A 21761-nucleotide genomic window follows, 5' to 3' on the forward strand; every position below is an offset into this window, starting at 1 on the left:
TTTATTTTCATGGAGGGCCAAGAAGAAGAGGGAAATACTCAGTAAGCTTACAGTATGGTGCAAATCTGACAATTAGTTACAGAGATTCCACATTTTCTGTTCTCTGGCACACTATCTATACGGAGTAAAGAGCTCTTGAGCCTGACTGCCAACAAGACCCAATGAAGCGGAGGAGACATGATAGAGCATGCATTGCAAACGATACTGAGGTACACTGTCATTAATACTACTGTACAACAACACCTACTAACCTGAAGACTCTTGTTTAACATAACCTTTTTCAGTGATCGGTTTGGAGTTTTTCTCAGATTTTGCATTCCATTTGTTCAGCTTTTTAGATGATCACATCTCCATATGCCTGCTGACTTCAGATGAAAAGCCCAGGTCTGGCAGCAGCAACCGCAAGGTTGTTCTGTGTTCTGTTTACCTGGGGCTTTTGACTTCCCCTCCAATACATTTATCAGATGAAAAGCCCAGGTCTGGCAGCAGCAACCGCAAGGTTGTTCTGTGTTCTGTTTACCTGGGGCTTTTGACTTCCCCTCCAATACATTTATCAGATGAAAAGCCCAGGTCTGGCAGCAGCAACCGCAAGGTTGTTCTGTGTTCTGTTTACCTGGGGCTTTTGACTTCCCCTCCAATACATTTATCAGATGAAAAGCCCAGGTCTGGCAGCAGCAACCGCAAGGTTGTTCTGTGTTCTGTTTACCTGGGGCTTTTGACTTCCCCTCCAATACATTTACATGTTCCATCTCACGCTTGATTTGTGTCGTTATTCTTTGTCGTAATTAAGCATAATCCATTGACTGCAAAGGACAGCTTTAATCATATATTCATTAATACACTTTACCCATATACATATTTATCATTTTAATGTTCACTAAATGTCTGTGTGAACACAAGGTTGTTTTGTTCCCTAATCAGAGCCATACCTTTTATTCTGTTTCATAGTGTAGTGTATACTACACACTCTGGTTTCATAGTGTATACTACACACCCTGGTTTCATAGTGTATACTACATTTACATTTACATTTAAGTCATTTAGCAGACGCTCTTATCCAGAGCGACTTACAAAACACACTCTGGTTTCATAGTGTATACTACACACTCTGGTTTCATAGTGTATACTACACACTCTGGTTTCATAGTGTATACTACACACTCTGGTTTCATAGTGTATACTACACACTCTGGTTTCATAGTGTATACTACACACCCTGGTTTCATAGTGTAGTGTATACTACACACTCTGGTTTCATAGTGTATACTACACACCCTGGTTTCATAGTGTAGTGTATACTACACACCCTGGTTTCATAGTGTAGTGTATACTACACACCCTGGTTTCATAGTGTAGTGTATACTACACACCCTGGTTTCATAGTGTAGTGTATACTACACACCCTGGTTTCATAGTGTAGTGTATACTACACACCCTGGTTTCATAGTGTAGTGTATACTATACACCCTGGTTTCATAGTGTATACTACACACTCTGGTTTCATAGTGTATACTACACACTCTGGTTTCATAGTGTAGTGTATACTATACACCCTGGTTTCATAGTGTATACTACACACCCTGGTTTCATAGTGTATACTACACACCCTGGTTTCATAGTGTATACTACACACCCTGGTTTCATAGTGTAGTGTATACTATACACCCTGGTTTCATAGTGTATACTACACACCCTGGTTTCATAGTGTATACTACACACTCTGGTTTCATAGTGTATACTACACACTCTGGTTTCATAGTGTAGTGTATACTATACACCCTGGTTTCATAGTGTATACTACACACCCTGGTTTCATAGTGTATACTACACACCCTGGTTTCATAGTGTATACTACACACTCTGGTTTCATAGTGTATACTACACACTCTGGTTTCATAGCGTAGTGTATACTATACACCCTGGTTTCATAGTGTATACTACACACTCTGGTTTCATAGTGTATACTACACACTCTGGTTTCATAGTGTATACTACACACCCTGGTTTCATAGTGTAGTGTATACTACACACTCTGGTTTCATAGTGTAGTGTATACTACACACTCTGGTTTCATAGTGTAGTGTATACTACACACCCTGGTTTCATAGTGTAGTGTATACTACACACTCTGGTTTCATAGTGTAGTGTATACTACACACCCTGGTTTCATAGTGTAGTGTATACTACACACCCTGGTTTCATAGTGTAGTGTATACTACACACTCTGGTTTCATAGTGTATACTACACACCCTGGTTTCATAGTGTAGTGTATACTACACACTCTGGTTTCATAGTGTATACTACACACTCTGGTTTCATAGTGTAGTGTATACTACACACTCTGGTTTCATAGTGTATACTACACACCCTGGTTTCATAGTGTAGTGTATACTACAGACCCTGGTTTCATAGTGTAGTGTATACTACAGACCCTGGTTTCATAGTGTAGTGTATACTACACACCCTGGTTTCATAGTGTAGTGTATACTACACACCCTGGTTTCATAGTGTAGTGTATACTACAGACACTGGTTTCATAGTGTAGTGTATACTACAGACCCTGGTTTCATAGTGTAGTGTATACTACACACCCTGGTTTCATAGTGTATACTACAGACCCTGGTTTCATAGTCTAGTGTATACTACACACCCTGGTTTCATAGTGTAGTGTATACTACACACCCTGGTTTCATAGTGTAGTGTATACTACACACCCTGGTTTCATAGTGTAGTGTATACTACACACTCTGGTTTCATAGTGTAGTGTATACTACACACTCTGGTTTCATAGTGTAGTGTATACTACACACCCTGGTTTCATAGTGTAGTGTATACTACACACTCTGGTTTCATAGTGTAGTGTATACTACACACTCTGGTTTCATAGTGTAGTGTATACTACACACCCTGGTTTCATAGTGTAGTGTATACTACACACCCTGGTTTCATAGTGTAGTGTATACTACACACTCTGGTTTCATAGTGTATACTACACACCCTGGTTTCATAGTGTAGTGTATACTACACACTCTGGTTTCATAGTGTATACTACACACTCTGGTTTCATAGTGTAGTGTATACTACACACTCTGGTTTCATAGTGTATACTACACACCCTGGTTTCATAGTGTAGTGTATACTACACACTCTGGTTTCATAGTGTAGTGTATACTACACACTCTGGTTTCATAGTGTATACTACACACCCTGGTTTCATAGTGTAGTGTATACTACACACTCTGGTTTCATAGTGTAGTGTATACTACACACTCTCGTTTCATAGTGTATACTACACACCCTGGTTTCATAGTGTAGTGTATACTACACACTCTGGTTTCATAGTGTAGTGTATACTACACACCCTGGTTTCATAGTGTATACTACACACCCTGGTTTCATAGTGTAGTGTATACTACACACTCTGGTTTCATAGTGTAGTGTATACTACACACTCTGGTTTCATAGTGTATACTACACACTCTGGTTTCATAGTGTATACTACACACCCTGGTTTCATAGTGTATACTACACACCCTGGTTTCATAGTGTATACTACACACCCTGGTTTCATAGTGTATACTACACACCCTGGTTTCATAGTGTAGTGTATACTACACACCCTGGTTTCATAGTGTATACTACACACCCTGGTTTCATAGTGTAGTGTATACTACAGACCCTGGTTTCATAGTGTAGTGTATACTACAGACCCTGGTTTCATAGTGTAGTGTATACTACACACCCTGGTTTCATAGTGTAGTGTATACTACACACCCTGGTTTCATAGTGTAGTGTATACTACAGACACTGGTTTCATAGTGTAGTGTATACTACAGACCCTGGTTTCATAGTGTAGTGTATACTACACACCCTGGTTTCATAGTGTATACTACAGACCCTGGTTTCATAGTCTAGTGTATACTACACACCCTGGTTTCATAGTGTAGTGTATACTACACACCCTGGTTTCATAGTGTAGTGTATACTACACACCCTGGTTTCATAGTGTAGTGTATACTACACACCCTGGTTCCATAGTCTAGTGTATACTACACACCCTGGTTTCATAGTCTAGTGTATACTACACACCCTGGTTTCATAGTGTAGTGTATACTACACACCCTGGTTTCATAGTCTAGTGTATACTACACACCCTGGTTTCATAGTGTAGTGTATACTACACACCCTGGTTTCATAGTGTAGTGTATACTACAGACCCTGGTTTCATAGTCTAGTGTATACTACACACCCTGGTTTCATAGTGTAGTGTATACTACACACCCTGGTTTCATAGTGTAGTGTATACTACACACTGGTTTCATAGTGTATACTACACACCCTGGTTTCATAGTGTATACTACACACTCTGGTTTCATAGTGTAGTGTATACTACACACCCTGGTTTCATAGTGTAGTGTATACTACACACCCTGGTTTCATAGTGTATACTACACACCCTGGTTTCATAGTGTAGTGTATACTACACACCCTGGTTTCATAGTGTAGTGTATACTACACACCCTGGTTTCATAGTCTAGTGTATACTACACACCCTGGTTTCATAGTCTAGTGTATACTACACACCCTGGTTTCATAGTGTAGTGTATACTACACACCCTGGTTTCATAGTGTAGTGTATACTACACACCCTGGTTTCATAGTGTAGTGTATACTACACACCCTGGTTTCATAGTGTAGTGTATACTACACACCCTGGTTTCATAGTGTAGTGTATACTACACACCCTGGTTTCATAGTGTAGTGTATACTACACACCCTGGTTTCATAGTGTAGTGTATACTACACAACCTGGACCTAATGCGTTACCATGGTGATAACTGTATCATTCTGATTATGGCAGAAGCATACCATTACATTTGACATTTTAGTCAATAAACAGACGCTCTTATCCAGAGCCTGGTACAGTTACTGCATTCGTCTTAAGATAGCTAGGTGGGACAACCACATATCACAGTCATGGTAAGTACATTTTTCCTTAATAAAGTAGCTATCAGCAAAGTCAGAGCTAGTAAGGGGGAAAAAAGTCAAGTGTGAGTGTTAGTTCACAAAAGGCTTAATTTTTTATTTTTTTACTACCACTCTTATTGTACAGTCTGTAGCCTAATAACACGTATGACCACAGATCATATCTGACCAATTCACTAGAAAGTAGATGATTGAGTCCCATAATTAATCAAACTCAGTGTATTTCCATTCCATTCCATTCACAATTCCATTTGTGAGTAGATTATTGTCCTTCATAACTTTTGCCTTGACACCAAATGTGATGAAGTAGAGATAAAGTAGAAAAGCTGTAATGGAAAGTTTGTTGTTACTCAACTCCTACCCGAACTCTATCCAGCAGGCTCAATCCAGCCCAGAGAATACAATACCGGAACCTTTAGGCTGATCAAAGCCATAAACATGATTAGCTCCACTGTCTAAATCCTTATTGTCAATTAACTGTAGCTCTAAGTCAGCTGAATGGACTGTCCCAGAGCAGCCCCATGTGACTGCCCCCTCTCAGAGGGGATTGTGGGAGAGCGATGGCATTCCACAGCCACAGCGCCAGGGTCACCATGACCCCATGTATCGCCAAGAACAACCATACACATTGTCTAACATGATAACACACTGGTCCAACATCAAAACACTGCAACAAATGACTTACAAACACAAACAAACTGGCCAATGGAAACTCCCACCACATATAGGACATTCACATTGATCTCACCTCAAATAGACGCAGCACGTTGGCAACCATGATGGACACAGAGCTGGCTGAGGCCCCGATCACCCCTATCACACGCTCAGGCTTGCGGATGATGGGCGGCTCTCCGTTGGAGCAGCGTATGTCCGAGGTGTCCTTCTGGATGAGGGCCTGGACGAAGGTGAGCGACTGTTCCAGGGCATAGGTGTCTCTAGAGCATGTGTCCAGGATCCTGGCCCCCAGAGTGATGTTGGGGAGTAGCTCCGGGTCACTGTTGATCTGGTCCAGGGCATAGAGCATAGCCTCCATGCGGTGAATGCCTTTCTCCTTCTTGATCTCCCCACAGGGCAGGCCATGAGGCCCCCTGGCATGGATGGGGAACAGGCCTCCAAGGGTGATGTCTCCAGGGATCTTGATGGAGTGGGGATGGAAGTGTTGATGGGAGGCCCAGGACCCAGGGCTCATCCCCACACACAGCATCCATAGGAGGCGAGGCCACGTGGTGGAATGACAGCCACCCCATCCAAACGGCCAAACCATGCCATACTGGTGGTGGTAGTGTAGAGATGGGGGGGATTTAGATGTCATGATGCTATGACTTTATTGGCACGAGTCTTTACCCTCTACTTGAAGCACCTGCTAACAGATAAGATAAGAAGGGAGTAATTGGGAGGTCTTGATTCAAGGCTTTACATTTCCAAGAGAGCATGACTCATCAGATTTATACCTTATTTCTTATGCGAGTACAAAAACTGATATAATTGAGAAGGAGATAGCACAGACCAATCAGGGAGCTCAGAATATATAAGGATGGAGGACAGTCACACAAGCCAGGATTTACTTATGAATACAAATCTGGGAGATGCCAGTAACGGCCAAACAATATTTATGATTCTCAAGGTAATGTTGTATTCTTTTCAGCTATAAATGGTGACATCTTCCATTCAGTCAATTGCTCAGGGCACACTCCTTTTGCAAAATGGTACAGTCATCCCCTCACTCTATAGGAATGAAATGTGTAATGAGTTGATACAGTATGTAGCTTGTTTTCATTGTAGAAAGTGGATTTGACTGGTTCTTAAACTCTTCGAAAAAAAGGTTCCAAAAGAGTTCTTCGGCTGTTCCCATTGGATAACCCCTTTTTGTTCAAGTTAGAACCATTTTGGGTTCCATGTAGAACCCTCTGTAGAAAGGGTTCTACATGGAACCCAAACCAGTTTATACTTAGAACAAAAAGTGTTCTACCTGGAAACAAGGGTTCTACCTGGAACTAACAAGGGTTCTTCAAAGGGTTCTCCTATTGGGACAGCTGAAGAACCCTCTTAGGTTCTAGATAACACCTTTTTTTCTAAGTGTAGTGATGGTGTGACTGTGACCATCTATGGCCCAATAGGGTTAAAGCTTTTTATAGAGATCACAGTTGGGGCGGCAGGGTAGCCTAGTGATTAGAGCGTTGGACTAGTAACCGGAAGGTTGCAAGTTCAAACCCCCGAGCTGACAAGGTACAAATCTGTAGTTCTGCCCCTGAACAAGGCAGTTAACCCACTGTTTCTAGGCCGTCATTGAAAATAAGAATTTGTTCTTAGATGTAGGCCTACTATATGTAGTGTTACGTTCCCCAGGAAGAAACCAACAATTGTCACTCAAACAGAAGGCGGAACTAACAATGGTCACTGACAACAAGCAAAACAAAACAGGTGGGGTTTTAGGAGAGGTTCTGAAAGACACTCATGGGGGTGTCCACTGAAAGTTGATAAGCAACAACAACTAGAACCTAAAAGACAGCCACCATGAGTGCCCATTAATTTGCACAGGAAGAGGCAAACAAAAGAAGAACTCAAATCAAATAGTGGCGCTAATCCAAAACAGGAAAGATTAGATAAAGTATTGTTTTTCTAGAACTCAAATAGTGAGAGTCAATTGAACATGTTAATCCTCCACATCTCTCAAGACCACTGGAGCACTGGGCCAGCCACTCTTAAATAGCACCTGGGCCAGCCACTCTTAAATAGCACCTGGGCCAGCCACTCTTAAATAGCACCTGGGCCAGCCACTCTTAAATAGCACCTGGGCCAGCCACTCTTAAATAGAACCTGGGCCAGCCACTCTTAAATAGCACCTGGGCCAGCCACTCTTAAATAGCACCTGGGCCAGCCACTCTTAAATAGAACCTGGGCCAGCCACTCTTAAATAGCACCTGGGCCAGCCACTCTTAAATAGAACCTGGGCCAGCCACTCTTAAATAGCACCTGGGCCAGCCACTCTTAAATAGAACCTGGGCCAGCCACTCTTAAATAGAACCTGGGCCAGCCACTCTTAAATAGAACCTGGGCCAGCCACTCTTAAATAGCACCTGGGCCAGCCACTCTTAAATAGCACCTGGGCCAGCCACTCTTAAATAGCACCTGGGCCAGCCACTCTTAAATAGAACCTGGGCCAGCCACTCTTAAATAGCACCTGGGCCAGCCACTCTTAAACAGAACCTGGGCCAGCCACTTAAATGGGCCAGAACCTGGGCCAGCCACTCTTAAAAACCTAGAACCTGGGCCAGCCACTCTTAAATAGCACCTGGGCCAGCCACTCTTAAATAGAACCTGGGCCAGCCACTCTTAAATAGAACCTGGGCCAGCCACTCTTAAATAGAACCTGGGCCAGCCACTCTTAAATAGCACCTGGGCCAGCCACTCTTAAATAGAACCTGGGCCAGCCACTCTTAAATAGAACCTGGGCCAGCCACTCTTAAATAGAACCTGGGCCAGCCACTCTTAAATAGCACCTGGGCCAGCCACTCTTAAATAGCACCTGGGCCAGCCACTCTTAAATAGAACCTGGGCCAGCCACTCTTAAATAGAACCTGGGCCAGCCACTCTTAAATAGAACCTGGGCCAGCCACTCTTAAATAGAACCTGGGCCAGCCACTCTTAAATAGAACCTGGGCCAGCCACTCTTAAATAGAACCTGGGCCAGCCACTCTTAAATAGAACCTGGGCCAGCCACTCTTAAATAGAACCTGGGCCAGCCACTCTTAAATAGAACCTGGGCCAGCCACTCTTAAATAGAACCTGGGCCAGCCACTCTTAAATAGAACCTGGGCCAGCCACTCTTAAATAGAACCTGGGCCAGCCACTCTTAAATAGCACCTGGGCCAGCCACTCTTAAATAGAACCTGGGCCAGCCACTCTTAAATAGAACCTGGGCCAGCCACTCTTAAATAGAACCTGGGCCAGCCACTCTTAAATAGAACCTGGGCCAGCACAGGTGAAACAATTTCCCACTTACAAGATGGCAACAGCACAGGTGTAACACATACTGACTAACGAGGTGACACCAATCGGTGCGTCCCATGTCAAATCAAATCTAATCTAATCGAATTTGATTTGTCACATGCGCAGGTATACAATGAAAATGTTAACGTACAAGCCCTTAACCAACAATGCAGTTTTAAGAAAAATACCACAAAAAAATAAGAAAATAAGTGCTATTGTGATAACATCCAACCTCAAAATATAATGCAAAACAACAAAGCCTGTATCAGTAGGAACAGAAGTATATGTCCCTAAATTGCAATTATGTGTGATTACATTGAAATTGAGTGATAAAGCTGCCCGTCTTACATATACAATTCATTGCTGCTTTGTAATGCAGTCGTTCCTTGTAAAAGATACGTTAGTCTCAATGGGACTATCCCCTGCTTAAATGAAGGTTAAAAATGGCCCTTATCTACAATATGTGATATTTCAGTAACTTTGCATTTCTGGGAAAATTAGCACTACTGACACTTTCCACTGCCAGATTGGTGAAATCATAACGAATGCCTAAAGGGTTCTCTGCCACGGCTTCTTCTCTGAGTAGCTGATAACAAGCCAAGATCAGACTTACTATCAAATAGGCTTGAAATATGTCACCCCAATTATCTATGTGTAATGAAAAGGCCTTCACTTGAAGCATGACTTTTCTCTAACTCTGTGATTAAATTTCTGGCTCGAGCTGACAACTTTCCTTAGTCAAATTCAAAATGTGTAACCTAATTACGTTTTAAAGCAGGCTCTTCATTACATAATTTGATTTGGAGCATGCTGTAAAATGGCAGTGGTGGAACTTTGGATGTTAAACACGAGAGACAAGCACTCTCTGGGTTACACTCCAGTAGATCTTGGAAATGTCATTCTGATGGTTATAAACACAACTTAAACCTGTGAGCCTAATGGTCAGTATCAATAACATATAGAAACACTCTTGTGTTGCTCTAATAACAGTGGAAATGGGACAGCTCTAATTACAGTGTAAATGAGAGAGCTCGAATTGCAGTGTAAATGAGAGCGCTCTAATTACAGTGTAAATGAGAGAGCTCTAATTACAGTGTAAATGAGAGCGCTGTAATTGCAGTGTAAATGAGAGCGCTCTAATTACAGTGTAAATGAGAGTGCTCTAATTACAGTGTAAATGAGAGCGCTCTAATTACAGTGTAAATGAGAGAGCTCTAATTACAGTGTAAATGAGAGAGCTCTATTTACAGTGTAAATGGGAGAGCTCTATTTACAGTGTAAATGAGAAAGCTCTAATTACAGTGTAAATGAGAGAGCTCTAATTACAGTGTAAATGAGAGAGCTCTAATTAAAGTGAAAATGAGAGAGCTCTAATTACAGTGTAAACGAGACAGCGTCTTGTCAGAGTTATAATGCCTACAATTTATATCGTCAGGATTGCAGGCAGTCAGGGAGTTTCATGTTCAAACCAACGATGTTGTTAATTAACGGTCTATTTCAGGTCAACCATCATAGATGTGGAGAATTGACAGCAGTAGGCTCAAGCCCAGCAGGCAAAACTGATTGCAATGACATGACGCTGACATTTTTACTGATGGAAGAAAGTCATTTTTGGCGACCAGAAAAAGGCGTCACTACCTGGTTGTAATCTGCTTACCAGTTATCACTTCAACCAGATTTCAACCAAACGTGACGTCATTATAACGTCTGATGCAAAAAATGTCCTCCTGCCGGGAGCTGCTGTGTGTTTGTGACCTGTGATGCAACTTTTCGAAGAGAGAGTAACTTGTTTTGCACTAGAAAGAAAATCATGATTCAAATGCTGCTCATGACATCCACAGGCAGCACTGACTCATCAGTCAAACATGTAAACAAGTAGTCTGAATGTATCTGAATGCATGATTACACCGAGGTAAATGCTTCAAGTTTCAACTAATTATCAAGTTTGGTCTGACTACAACCACCTCTTGCTATATTTGAATCTACTTCTATCATTTGTTGATGTATACTTTAATCTTCCCTACGTTTGGATTATGCTCATCCCTAAACTATTTTGGGAACATTTCATTGAAATATGTCAACAGACACACTGAGGATGATCCTACGTTGACACACATGTTTGAGTGAGTTTCTCACTGGCTTCAAAACGATGGACAGTCACCTCCATAGATAAACAAAGGCATTATAGTTCTAGACAGACTAGTTCCAAAAAGAACCATCCTATATTCTCATCCTATAACACAACGCCTCTGGATATGGGACACTGCTGTTGTCTGATCATGGATTGTGATGTGCTCTCATCAAGGCTTGTCCAGGAGGGGAAAAGGGCCCCAAACCTGGAAATCTGAAGATTACTGAAGTGAGTGAGGAATAGAATACACCAGCACTCACAAACACCATGGTGGTTGGTTATTGAATGGCTACTGGCATGCGCGCCGAGAGCCATTTGGAACACGGCAGTAGTAGTAGTGTGGTCCATTAACCAATGGCCCCAAGAGGGCTGATAATGTTTCATTCTTTCAAAATCGGCAGCTGTAGTTCACATGGTACACAACAGGGACCAACGCTGATACTAGATCAAACTGATCAATAGTCAGGTTCGTCTCATCTCAAAATACTTACTATTTGTGTTATTATTATTATTATTATTTTACTGTTTTACTACATTTGAATACTTAATGGTAAATTTTTTCCTCATATAGTAACAACATAAGTACACACCTAATGGCCTAATCAAGACCCAGGTTCGAGTCCCAGTCCGGCTAACCCCACAGTTTGCTGTCAGCAGCGGGATCAACATTTTGGTGATGCATAAACGAGAAACCACTTATTCATCACCTAAATTTAGCGTGTTGCAAAGAAATGGCAACGTGCGCATCAATTAGCTTGCTCTGTGCTGCAGGAGGGAGATTTTTGTGTGAGTGCACGTGTGGCTGTTTTATGAAAATCAGAGAATATTTGGCCAATGAAACATTTCTGGTTGGTCTCTGGGAATGTACACAGTTAGGAAGGGAGACTTTTTTTGAGTAAAGTAGCAGCAAATATGTTGAATGTGCAACTAATGAGCATGAAGAGCCCCACAAGTTTGATGAAATTACCTTATATCTTACAGTCTAATACGGCTATTTGCTTACTTTTGTAGCTCTTCATTAGACTCACGCTTTTTGTAAATAGTTAACTGTCCTATCCAAGCTAAGCTAGAATTTAGCCAGAAAGGATTTGACAAATGTGATTGGTTGACAATATGCCATTGGCCTACGTCTCTTCTTGCACTGCACAGAATATCATATTTTAACAACGATTGAAGAAGTGTTTATCATCACCAGCACCACATCCTTGATATAACATCTTGTCATAAGCACACCTTGACTGCAAAAGAGACAGGTTGGAATGTCAATTCTCATCAAATGAATAGGAAGTCTGACTGAAATATGGGACAAATCAACCTTTTTGTAAATTAGTGGTGTTTGAATGTGTTGATAAAATGTGGGACATGATTGTTTGGTTGCAGGAAGCGGGACAAAGGGCCAAAATGCGTGACTATCCTGCACAATGTGATCATCCTACTTTGGATAGCCCGTCTCCAGGATTAGTTAGGGACTGTCAATAAATTACACAATGTAAATGAGACAATATTTCCATGTTGCACACTCTTTAGTTTTCTCATTAAATTATTTTAATATTTGTATATGAATTTCTACAATTTATAGTTGGTTTGAGGTTTTTAAGTCATTGTAATTTGGAGCTATTGGAATTTTAACATATTATCCCATGTACATTGTGCAATTTACAGATGGTCCCTAACTAGCCCCATCGGGATATCCAAAGTCAACCCAAGTTTACAACTGGTATTAATATTGGGTCACCTGCAGCTGCCCACCTCAATTGATGATACTTGTGTGCTGCAAACCCAACTTTAATTTACATTGTGACGCAGTCCTGACCTCAAGTCTCACAAAACTCCGTTTTGGAGGAGACCGACTTTATGACCAAAATTCTTTGTAGTCAATTTTGACATTAAAATAAATGTTTATAACTCATACCAATGCCACACAGGTTGTTTTCTAAATGATATGTTGTTTTTTAGGGGCAGTTTCGCTTAAGTGGCTGGAAGAAGTATAGTGTCGTTTAGGCTACCATGAATCCAGAACCATGGCAAATACGCACCAACGCAGTGCGTGAGAGATGAGGTACAGTTGCATACGGATGAATGGACAGACAGAGGGTCGAGGTAAACCTCGTCACACTTTTCGGTTTAAATAAGAAACGGTTAACTGGCAAACTGAAACAACAATGTGTGAGCGAGTATGACTTGAATTGAAGAACTTTGCGCATCATCACAACGCAAGCCCACGCGCCACATTTCAGCTGTGTACCCATGTAATTAATTGGAGCATTTTAACATGCAACTATTTGTAAGCCAGAACTTTTGGTGTATTAGTGCAAAATCTACATATTTGTATTGTACAGTAGCTATAATTACAGTCAGGCTACAGTGGCGAATGCTGATAGAAAAGGTGACTGACAGCAGAAAATCACCATCACATCTCAGTCCTAAAAAAGCTGGACAGTGGTCTACTATAATATTTAGCATAGTTATAATAATTACACGATTAAACATACAATATTTGCTTGAAGTTTACATAAAACAGTGAGATGTGCAATCACTTACCTGGAAATTCCATCTTGATGTTTCTTGAACTTGCTCCTAAAAATACGCAGTCATTGAAACATTCCAAAACGCAGATCAGCCTCAACAAAATATTTCACATTTTCATACTCTCCGAAAGCAATTTGAGGTTGTCATCGATTAAATTATATCAAACATTTTGCAAAAAACAAAAATCAAGAACGATACTTGCTTGTGACGAATAGCTCTGAAAAAATGTGTCATTAATTGGATTAAAGTCTTTATAAATTGCTTTCGAGGCTTTTGAAATTGCATCACACTAAAATGTGCAGTATTCCCCACAACTGTGACGCTTCAAATCACTATCAAATCTCTTAAAAGGCTGGTCTCTCTCTCTCTCTCTCTCTTTCGCTCTTTCTTTCTTTCTCTCTCTCTCTTTCTCTCGCTCTTTCTTTCTCTCTTTCTCTCTCCCAGCTACACACTAATGGTTGCAGATGTGGTTTAAATGTTTGTGTGTCAAATATGATTATATGACATCAGACCACTCATACTGGTCATCTCAAGGCTTCCCTTTATTTGGCCTTTACTGGTGCATCACCATTACATCACCATGACAGTGAAACATGGCGTAGCATCTGGAAGCCATTAGAAGGATGGTATACTGTACCCGAGAGGAGATTTATTTGAGGTTATATGGGGTTATTAAGGCAAACCTAACTCCTTTTTGGGTGACAAATAAGGGACACATCGAAACTTACTATGGGGGTCATAAAAACTATGCACCCCCCAACCTAAACATTTTTCACATGACCCTTCCCTTGTACAGTAAAATAAATTGAACACCCTTCTCATCATAGAATTAACTCAAAATAATGTTTACGACCAGAAATTTAAATAACTGTAGAGAGCCTCTATCTATAAACGTGGATATCTACTTGGCTTTTGTGGCGCAGTGGATTCCACGCAGGGCTATGGGTCAGGAGGCTGAGGGTTTGCCAACCACCACAGAGGAGCTCCACCTGTTACATTACTTCAAATCAAATCTAATTTTATTTGTCACATACATGTGTTTATCAGATGTTATTGCGGGTGTAGCAAAATGCTTGTGGTTTTAGCTCTAACAGTGCAGTAATACCTAACAAGTAATATCGAACAATATCACAACAATACACACACATCTAAAGTAACGGAATGGAATTAGGAATATATACATATTTGGGCGAGCAATGTCAGAGCAGGACACACTAAGATACAGTAGAATAGTATAGAATACAGTTGAAGCATGAAGTTTACATACACTTAGGTTATTATTCAAACTCGACAAGTCGGTTAGGACATCTACTTTGTATGACACAAGTCATTTTTCCAACAATTGTTTACAGACAGATTATTTCACTTATTTCACTGTATCACAATTCCAGTGGGTCAGAAGTTTACATTCACTAAGTTGACTGTGCATTTAAACAACTTGGAAAATTCCAGAAAATTATGTCATGGCTTTAGAAGCTTCTGATAGGCTAATTGACATAATTGGAGTCAATTGAAGGTGTGCCTGTGAATGTATTTAAAGGCCTACCTTCAAACTCAGTGCCTCTTTGCTTGACATCATGGGAGAATCAAAAGAAATCAGCCAAGACCTCAGAAAAAAAATTGTAGACCTCCACAAGTCTGGTTCATCCTTTGGAGCAATTTCCAAACCCCTGAAGGTACCACGTTCATATGAACAAATAATAGTACGCAAGTATAAACACCATGGGACCACGCAGCCGTCATACCACTCAGGAAGGAGAAGCATTCTGTCTCCTAGACGTGCTTTGGTGAGAAAAGTGCAAATCAATCCCAGAACAGCAAAGGACCTTGTGAAGATGCTGGAGAAAACAGGTACAAAAGTATTTATATCCACAGTAAAATAAGTCCTATATCAACATAACCTGAAAGGCCGCTCAGCAAGGAAGAAGCCACTGTTCCAAAACCACCATGAAAAAGCCAGACTACAGTTTGCAACTGCACATGGGGACAAAGATTGTACTTTTTGGAGAAATGTCCTCTGGTCTGATGAAACAAAAATAGAACTGTTTGGCCGTAATGACCATCGTTATGCTTGGAGGATAAAGGGGGAAGCTTGCAAGCCGAAGAACACCTTCCCAACCGTAAAGCACGGGGGTGGGAGCATCTTCACAAAATAGATGGCATCATGAGGTAGGAAAATTATGTGGATATATTGAAGCAACATCTCAAGACATCCGTCAGGAAGTTAAAGCTTGGTCGCAAATGGGTCTTCCAAATGGACAATGACCCCAAGCATACTTCCAAAGTTGTGGCAAAATGGCTTAAGGACAACAAAGTCAAGGTATTGGAGTGGCCATCACAAAGCCCTGACCTCAATCCCATAGAAAATGTGTGGGCAGAACTGAAAAAGCGTGTGCGAGCAAGGAGGCCAACAAACCTGACTCAGTTACAGGTCAGTGTCAGGAGGAATGGGCCAAAATTCACCCAACTTATTGTGGGAAGCTTGTGGAAGGCTACCTGAAACGTTTGACCCAAGTTAAACAATTTAAAGACAATGCTACCAAATACTAATTGAGTGTATGTAAACTTCTGACCCACTGGGAATGTGATGAAATAAATAAAAGCTGGAATAAATCATTCTCTCTACTATTATTCTGATATTTCACATTCTTAAAATAAAGTGGTGATCTAACTGACCTAAGACACTGAATTTTTACTAGAATTAAATGTCAGGAATTGTGAAAACTAAGTTTAAATGTACTTGGCTAAGTTGTATGTGAACTTCCGACTTCAAGTGTACATATGAGATGAGCAATGCAAGATATGTAAACATTATTAAAGTGACTCATGTTCCATTATTAAAGTGACTAGTGTTCCATTATTAAAGTGACTAGTGTTCCATTATTAAAGTGACTAGTGTTCCATTATTAAAGTGACTAGTGTTCCATTTTTAAAGTGACTAGTGTTCCATTATTAAAGTGACTTGTGTTCGATTATTAAAGTGACTAGTGTTCCATTATTAAAGTGACTAGTGTTCCATTTTTAAAGTGACTAGTGTTCCATTATTAAAGTGACTAGTGTTCCATTATTAAAGTGACTCGTGTTCCATTTTTAAAGTGACTAGTGTTCCATTATTAAAGTGACTAGTGTTCCATTATTAAAGTGACTAGTGTTCCATTATTAAAGTGACTCGTGTTCCATTATTAAAGTGACTAGTGTTCCATTATTAAAGTGACTAGTGTTCCATTATTAAAGTGACTAGTGTTCCATTATTAAAGTGACTAGTGTTCCATTATTAAAGTGACTAGTGTTCCATTATTAAAGTGACTAGTGTTCCATTTTTAAAGTGACTAGTGTTCCATTATTAAAGTGACTAGTGTTCCATTATTAAAGTGACTAGTGTTCCATTATTAAAGTGACTAGTGTTCCATTATTAAAGTGACTAGTGTTCCATTATTAAAGTGACTAGTGTTCCATTATTAAAGTGACTAGTGTTCCATTATTAAAGTGACTAGTGTTCCATTTTTAAAGTGGCCAGTGATTACAAGTCTATGTATATAGGGCAGCAGCCTCTAATGTGGTAGTGGTGGCTGTTTAAAAGTCTGATGACCTTGAGATAGAAGTTGTTTTTCAGTCTCTCGGTCCCAGCTTTGATGCACCTGTACTGACCTCGCCTTCTGGATGATAGCGGGGTGAACAGGCAGTGGATTGGGTGATTGTTGTCCTTGATGATCTTTTTGGCCTGAAAATCAAATCAAATCAAATTGTATTTGTCACATACACATGGTTAGCAGATGTTAATGCGAGTGTAGCGAAATGCTTGTGCTTCTAGTTCCGACAATGCAGTGATAACCAACAAGTAATCTAACTAACAATTCCAAAACTACTGTCTTATACACAGTGTAAGGGGATAAGGAATATGTACATAAGGATATATGAATGAGTGATGGTACAGAGCAGCATACAGTAGATGGTATCGAGTACAGTATATACATATGAGATGAGTGTGTAGACAAAGTAAACAAAGTGGCATAGTTAAAGTGGCTAGTGATACATGTATTACATAAGGATGCAGTCGATGATGTAGAGTACAGTATATACATATGCATATGAGATGAATAATGTAGGGTAAGTAACATTATTTAAGGTAGCATTGTTTAAAGTGGCTAGTGATATATTTACATCATTTCCCATCAATTCCCATTATTAAAATGGCTGGAGTTGGGTCAGTGTCAATGACAGTGTGTTGGCAGCAGCCACTCAATGTTAGTGGTGGCTGTTTAACAGTCTGATGGCCTTGAGATAGAAGCTGTTTTTCAGTCTCTCGGTCCCAGCTTTGATGCACCTGTACTGACCTCGCCTTCTGGATGATAGCGGGGTGAACAGGCAGTGGTTCGGGTGGTTGATGACCTTGATGATCTTTATGGCCTTCCTGTAACAACGGGTGGTGTAGGTGTCCTGGAGGGCAGGTAGTTTGCCCCCGGTGATGCGTTGTGCAGTCCTCACTACCCTCTGGAGAGCCTTACGGTTGAGGGCGGAGCAGTTGCCGTACCAGGCGGTGATACAGCCCGCCAGGATGCTCTCGATTGTGCATCTGTAGAAGTTTGTGAGTGCTTTTGGTGACAAGCCAAATTTCTTCAGCCTCCTGAGGTTGAATAGGCGCTGCTGCGCCTTCTTCACGACGCTGTCAGTGTGTGTGGACCAATTCAGTTTGTCTGTGATGTGTATGCCGAGGAACTTAAAACTAGCTACCCTCTCCACTACTGTTCCATCGATGTGGATAGGGGGGAGTTCCCTCTGCTGTTTCCTGAAGTCCACAATCATCTCCTTAGTTTTGTTGACGTTGAGTGTGAGGTTATTTTCCTGACACCACACTCCGAGGGCCCTCACCTCCTCCCTGTAGGCCGTCTCGTCGTTGTTGGTAATCAAGCCTACCACTGTTGGGTCGTCCGCAAACTTGATTGAGTTGGAGGCGTTCGTGGCCACGCAGTCGTGGGTGAACAGAGAGTACAGGAGAGGGCTCAGAACGCACCCTTGTGGGGCCCCCGTGTTGAGGATCAGCGTGGAGGAGATGTTGTTGCCTACCCTCACCACCTGGGGGCGGCCCGTCAGGAAGTCCAGTACCCAGTTGCACAGGGCGGGGTCGAGGCTCAAGGTCTCGAGCTTGATGACGAGCTTGGAGGGTACTATGGTGTTGAATGCCGAGCTGTAGTCGATGAACAGCATTCTCACATAGGTATTCCTTTTGTCCAGGTGGGTTAGGGCAGTGTGCAGTGTGGTTGAGATTGCATCGTCTGTGGACCTATTTGGGCGGTAAGCAAATTGGAGTGGGTCTAGGGTGTCAGGTAGGGTGGAGGTGATATGGTCCTTGACTAGTCTCTCAAAGCACTTCATGATGACGGAAGTGAGTGCTACGGGGCGGTAATCGTTTAGCTCAGTTACCTTAGCTTTCTTGGGAACAGGAACAATGGTGGCCCTCTTGAAGCATGTGGGAACAGCAGACTGGTATAGGGATTGATTGGCCTTCCTGTGGATTGGCCTTCCTGTGACATCGGGTGATGTAGGTGACCTGGAGGGCAGGTAGTTTGCCCCCGGTGCTGCGTTGGGCAGACCGCACCACCCTCTGGAGAGCCCTGCGGTTGCGGGCAGTACAGTTGCCGTATAAGGCGGTGATACAGCCCGACAGGATGCTCTCAATTGTGCATCTGTAAAAGTTTGTGAAGGTTTTAGTTGCCAAGCCAAATTTCTTAAGCCTCCTAAGGTTGAAGAGGAGCTGTTGAGCCTTCTTCACCACGCTGTCTATGTGGATGGACCATTTCAGTTTTTCCAAGATGTGTACGCCGAGGAACTTGAAGCTTTCCACCTTCTCGTCAATGTGGATATGAGGGTAGGAGTAACTCTGGTACTGTAGGTCTGAAACATTCTTCTTCACCTCAAGTTCAACTGTCGGAGTAAGTTGGAGCGCCGTTGCACTCTGCCCTCATGTCATAGGCTTGCAGTAGCTAAAGCTCAGTAATAGCCACACCACACCTTTACAAAAGCATATTAACTTTATTAGGGTAACATGAAAAGTCAAGCTCTTGTTTATAGGGAAAATATGAGCAAGCTATTAAATTGCGGCAAACACAGCATGACAGTTGGAACTTAAAATGGCTCAACAGAATGAAACAAAACAAATGCAAACTGCTTTAAACATACCAACAAAGGCAAGTGCCTACCATACCCAACAAATGACAGACATAGGCTATTGTTGTTTATTTTACAACAGACCTACGTATAACATGTCTTAAACTAAATATGGAGCACACAATTAAAAAGACAAATGTATTTCATTTAGCCAATGAAAATGTATCACCAGAATTGAACTAAACAGGTTTAGCATATTTAAAGAACTTGTTACAATTAATAAATAGGCATAAAATAACAATGATATACAATAATAATTATGTAAAACAAATTATAAATAAATATACATTCCAAATTTGCATCCTTCCTGAATAGGGAGTTGCACAGTAGCCTGCATTCTGTTGAACTGACTAGGTATCCCTCTTTCCTTTTGTCCACTACAATATTAAAACTTTATCATATTAAATAAAATCCCCCTTTTAGGCTTTTCACTGCACGCTCTTTTCCCACCAGACTTTGTTTTAACTTCAATGAGAAAAAGTCCTCCGTCTTCGCAATCAACAGCAGCCTAGGCCAAGGCTCCTCTCTGCGATGGGGGTTTCCGTCACATTTGAAATGTGTTTCCATCACATTTTCAACCCTAAGCCAACTGATGGTTTTGTCACTAAACATGTTGAGTAGTATAACGGTTTTCTTCCGTTGAAGGAGAGGAGGACCAAAATGCAGCGTGGTTAGTGTTCAACATGTTTATGTAAAGACCATAATCGTGAATACTACAAAATACAAAACAACAAATGTGGGAAAAACCGAAACAGTCCTATCTTGTGCATAGACACAAAGACAGAAGACAACCACCCACAAAATACCCCCAAGAACATGGCTGCCTAAATATGGTTCCCAAACAGAGACAACGATAAACACCTGCCTCTAATTGAGAACCAATCTAGGCAACCATATACATAAACACCTAGACTAGAAAACACCCCATAAACATACAAAACCCCTAGACCAGACAAAACACATAAATCCCCCATGTCACACCCTGACCTAACCAACATAATAAAGAAAACAAAGATAACTAAGGCCAGGGCGTGACAAGTAGGTATAGCGAATGTGCCCACTCTGGTATTGGCACATGCACAACAGTTTGCAGATACAGTGCTACTACATGATGAGATTATTATGGAAAAAAGTGTGAGATTATTTGCATTTGTCAAATGGCAGCCAAGCATCGATCATCATGTCACCAGAATAAGACCCTCCATCAACCTCATCACTGTGCACTTTCACCACCCTGTGAAGTTAATCAAAAACGTATTTCATCTGTAGCCTAATAAACTGCATGCTTTCCCATGATGTGGTGGCATTTCTTATCAGTCATGTAGGCTACTTTACTCGCATAAACAGTTTGGATGGAAACCTGGTTCATGTCAAGCCATTTTGAGGATGCTGGAATTATATTTTGGATGAATGTGTGCATGCCTACAGCAGACTTTTGAAGTAGCCTAATCAGATAAAAACATGACTGATTGTGTTTATGTCACATATAAAAGGATATACATTGAAAAAGTGTAATTATAAATATTTAGGCTATATTGAAGCGTTAAATTCTAGGTGCGCCAGGAAAAGCCAGTCGGATTGGAGAGGAGGCAGAGCACGCATTAAGCTTTCCTGCTGGAAGCACATGTAGCCACATGAATATAGAATGACTTGGGAGAATGATGATCTGATACTGACAGCACATTCAGTATCAGAAGTAAAAATACAACCAGTCTGGCCTGCTACTGTGCCTTTCTAGACCTTATCAACAGTGGAGAGTAGACCCCACAACGGATCCAAATCGAATGAAACATTCAAATCACAGGAATATTGCACAGTTATTCAAATGACATTTTCACTGCATTGTAGAGTAGAATGTTGTACTCAGTTGAAAACAATAATGCAATTATTCATTGCATTGTAGTGTTGTAAGCTACTCTAGGCAGGACCATTGTATTGTCACTAAACCAGATCAATAGA

At 41.2% G+C, this 21761-nt stretch overlaps 1 protein-coding gene across 1 annotated transcript in view; it reads right to left on the reverse strand.

Moving 5' to 3' along the window:
• grm6a (glutamate receptor, metabotropic 6a) overlaps positions 1-13953 on the reverse strand; it is a 41147-nt gene extending 27194 nt beyond the window's left edge. Inside the window, exons 1-2 of the mRNA XM_046364213.1 lie at positions 13650-13953; positions 5736-6350 (exon numbers count right to left, since the gene is read on the reverse strand). Of these exons, the coding sequence (XP_046220169.1) occupies positions 5736-6299 (564 nt within the window). The 5' untranslated portion in view covers positions 6300-6350; positions 13650-13953. The remainder of the gene's footprint in view (positions 1-5735; positions 6351-13649) is intronic.
• Between the last annotated feature and the right edge of the window lie 7808 nt (positions 13954-21761).

This window comes from Oncorhynchus gorbuscha, linkage group LG10, assembly GCF_021184085.1.
Source record: "Oncorhynchus gorbuscha isolate QuinsamMale2020 ecotype Even-year linkage group LG10, OgorEven_v1.0, whole genome shotgun sequence".
NCBI lineage: Eukaryota > Metazoa > Chordata > Actinopteri > Salmoniformes > Salmonidae > Oncorhynchus > Oncorhynchus gorbuscha.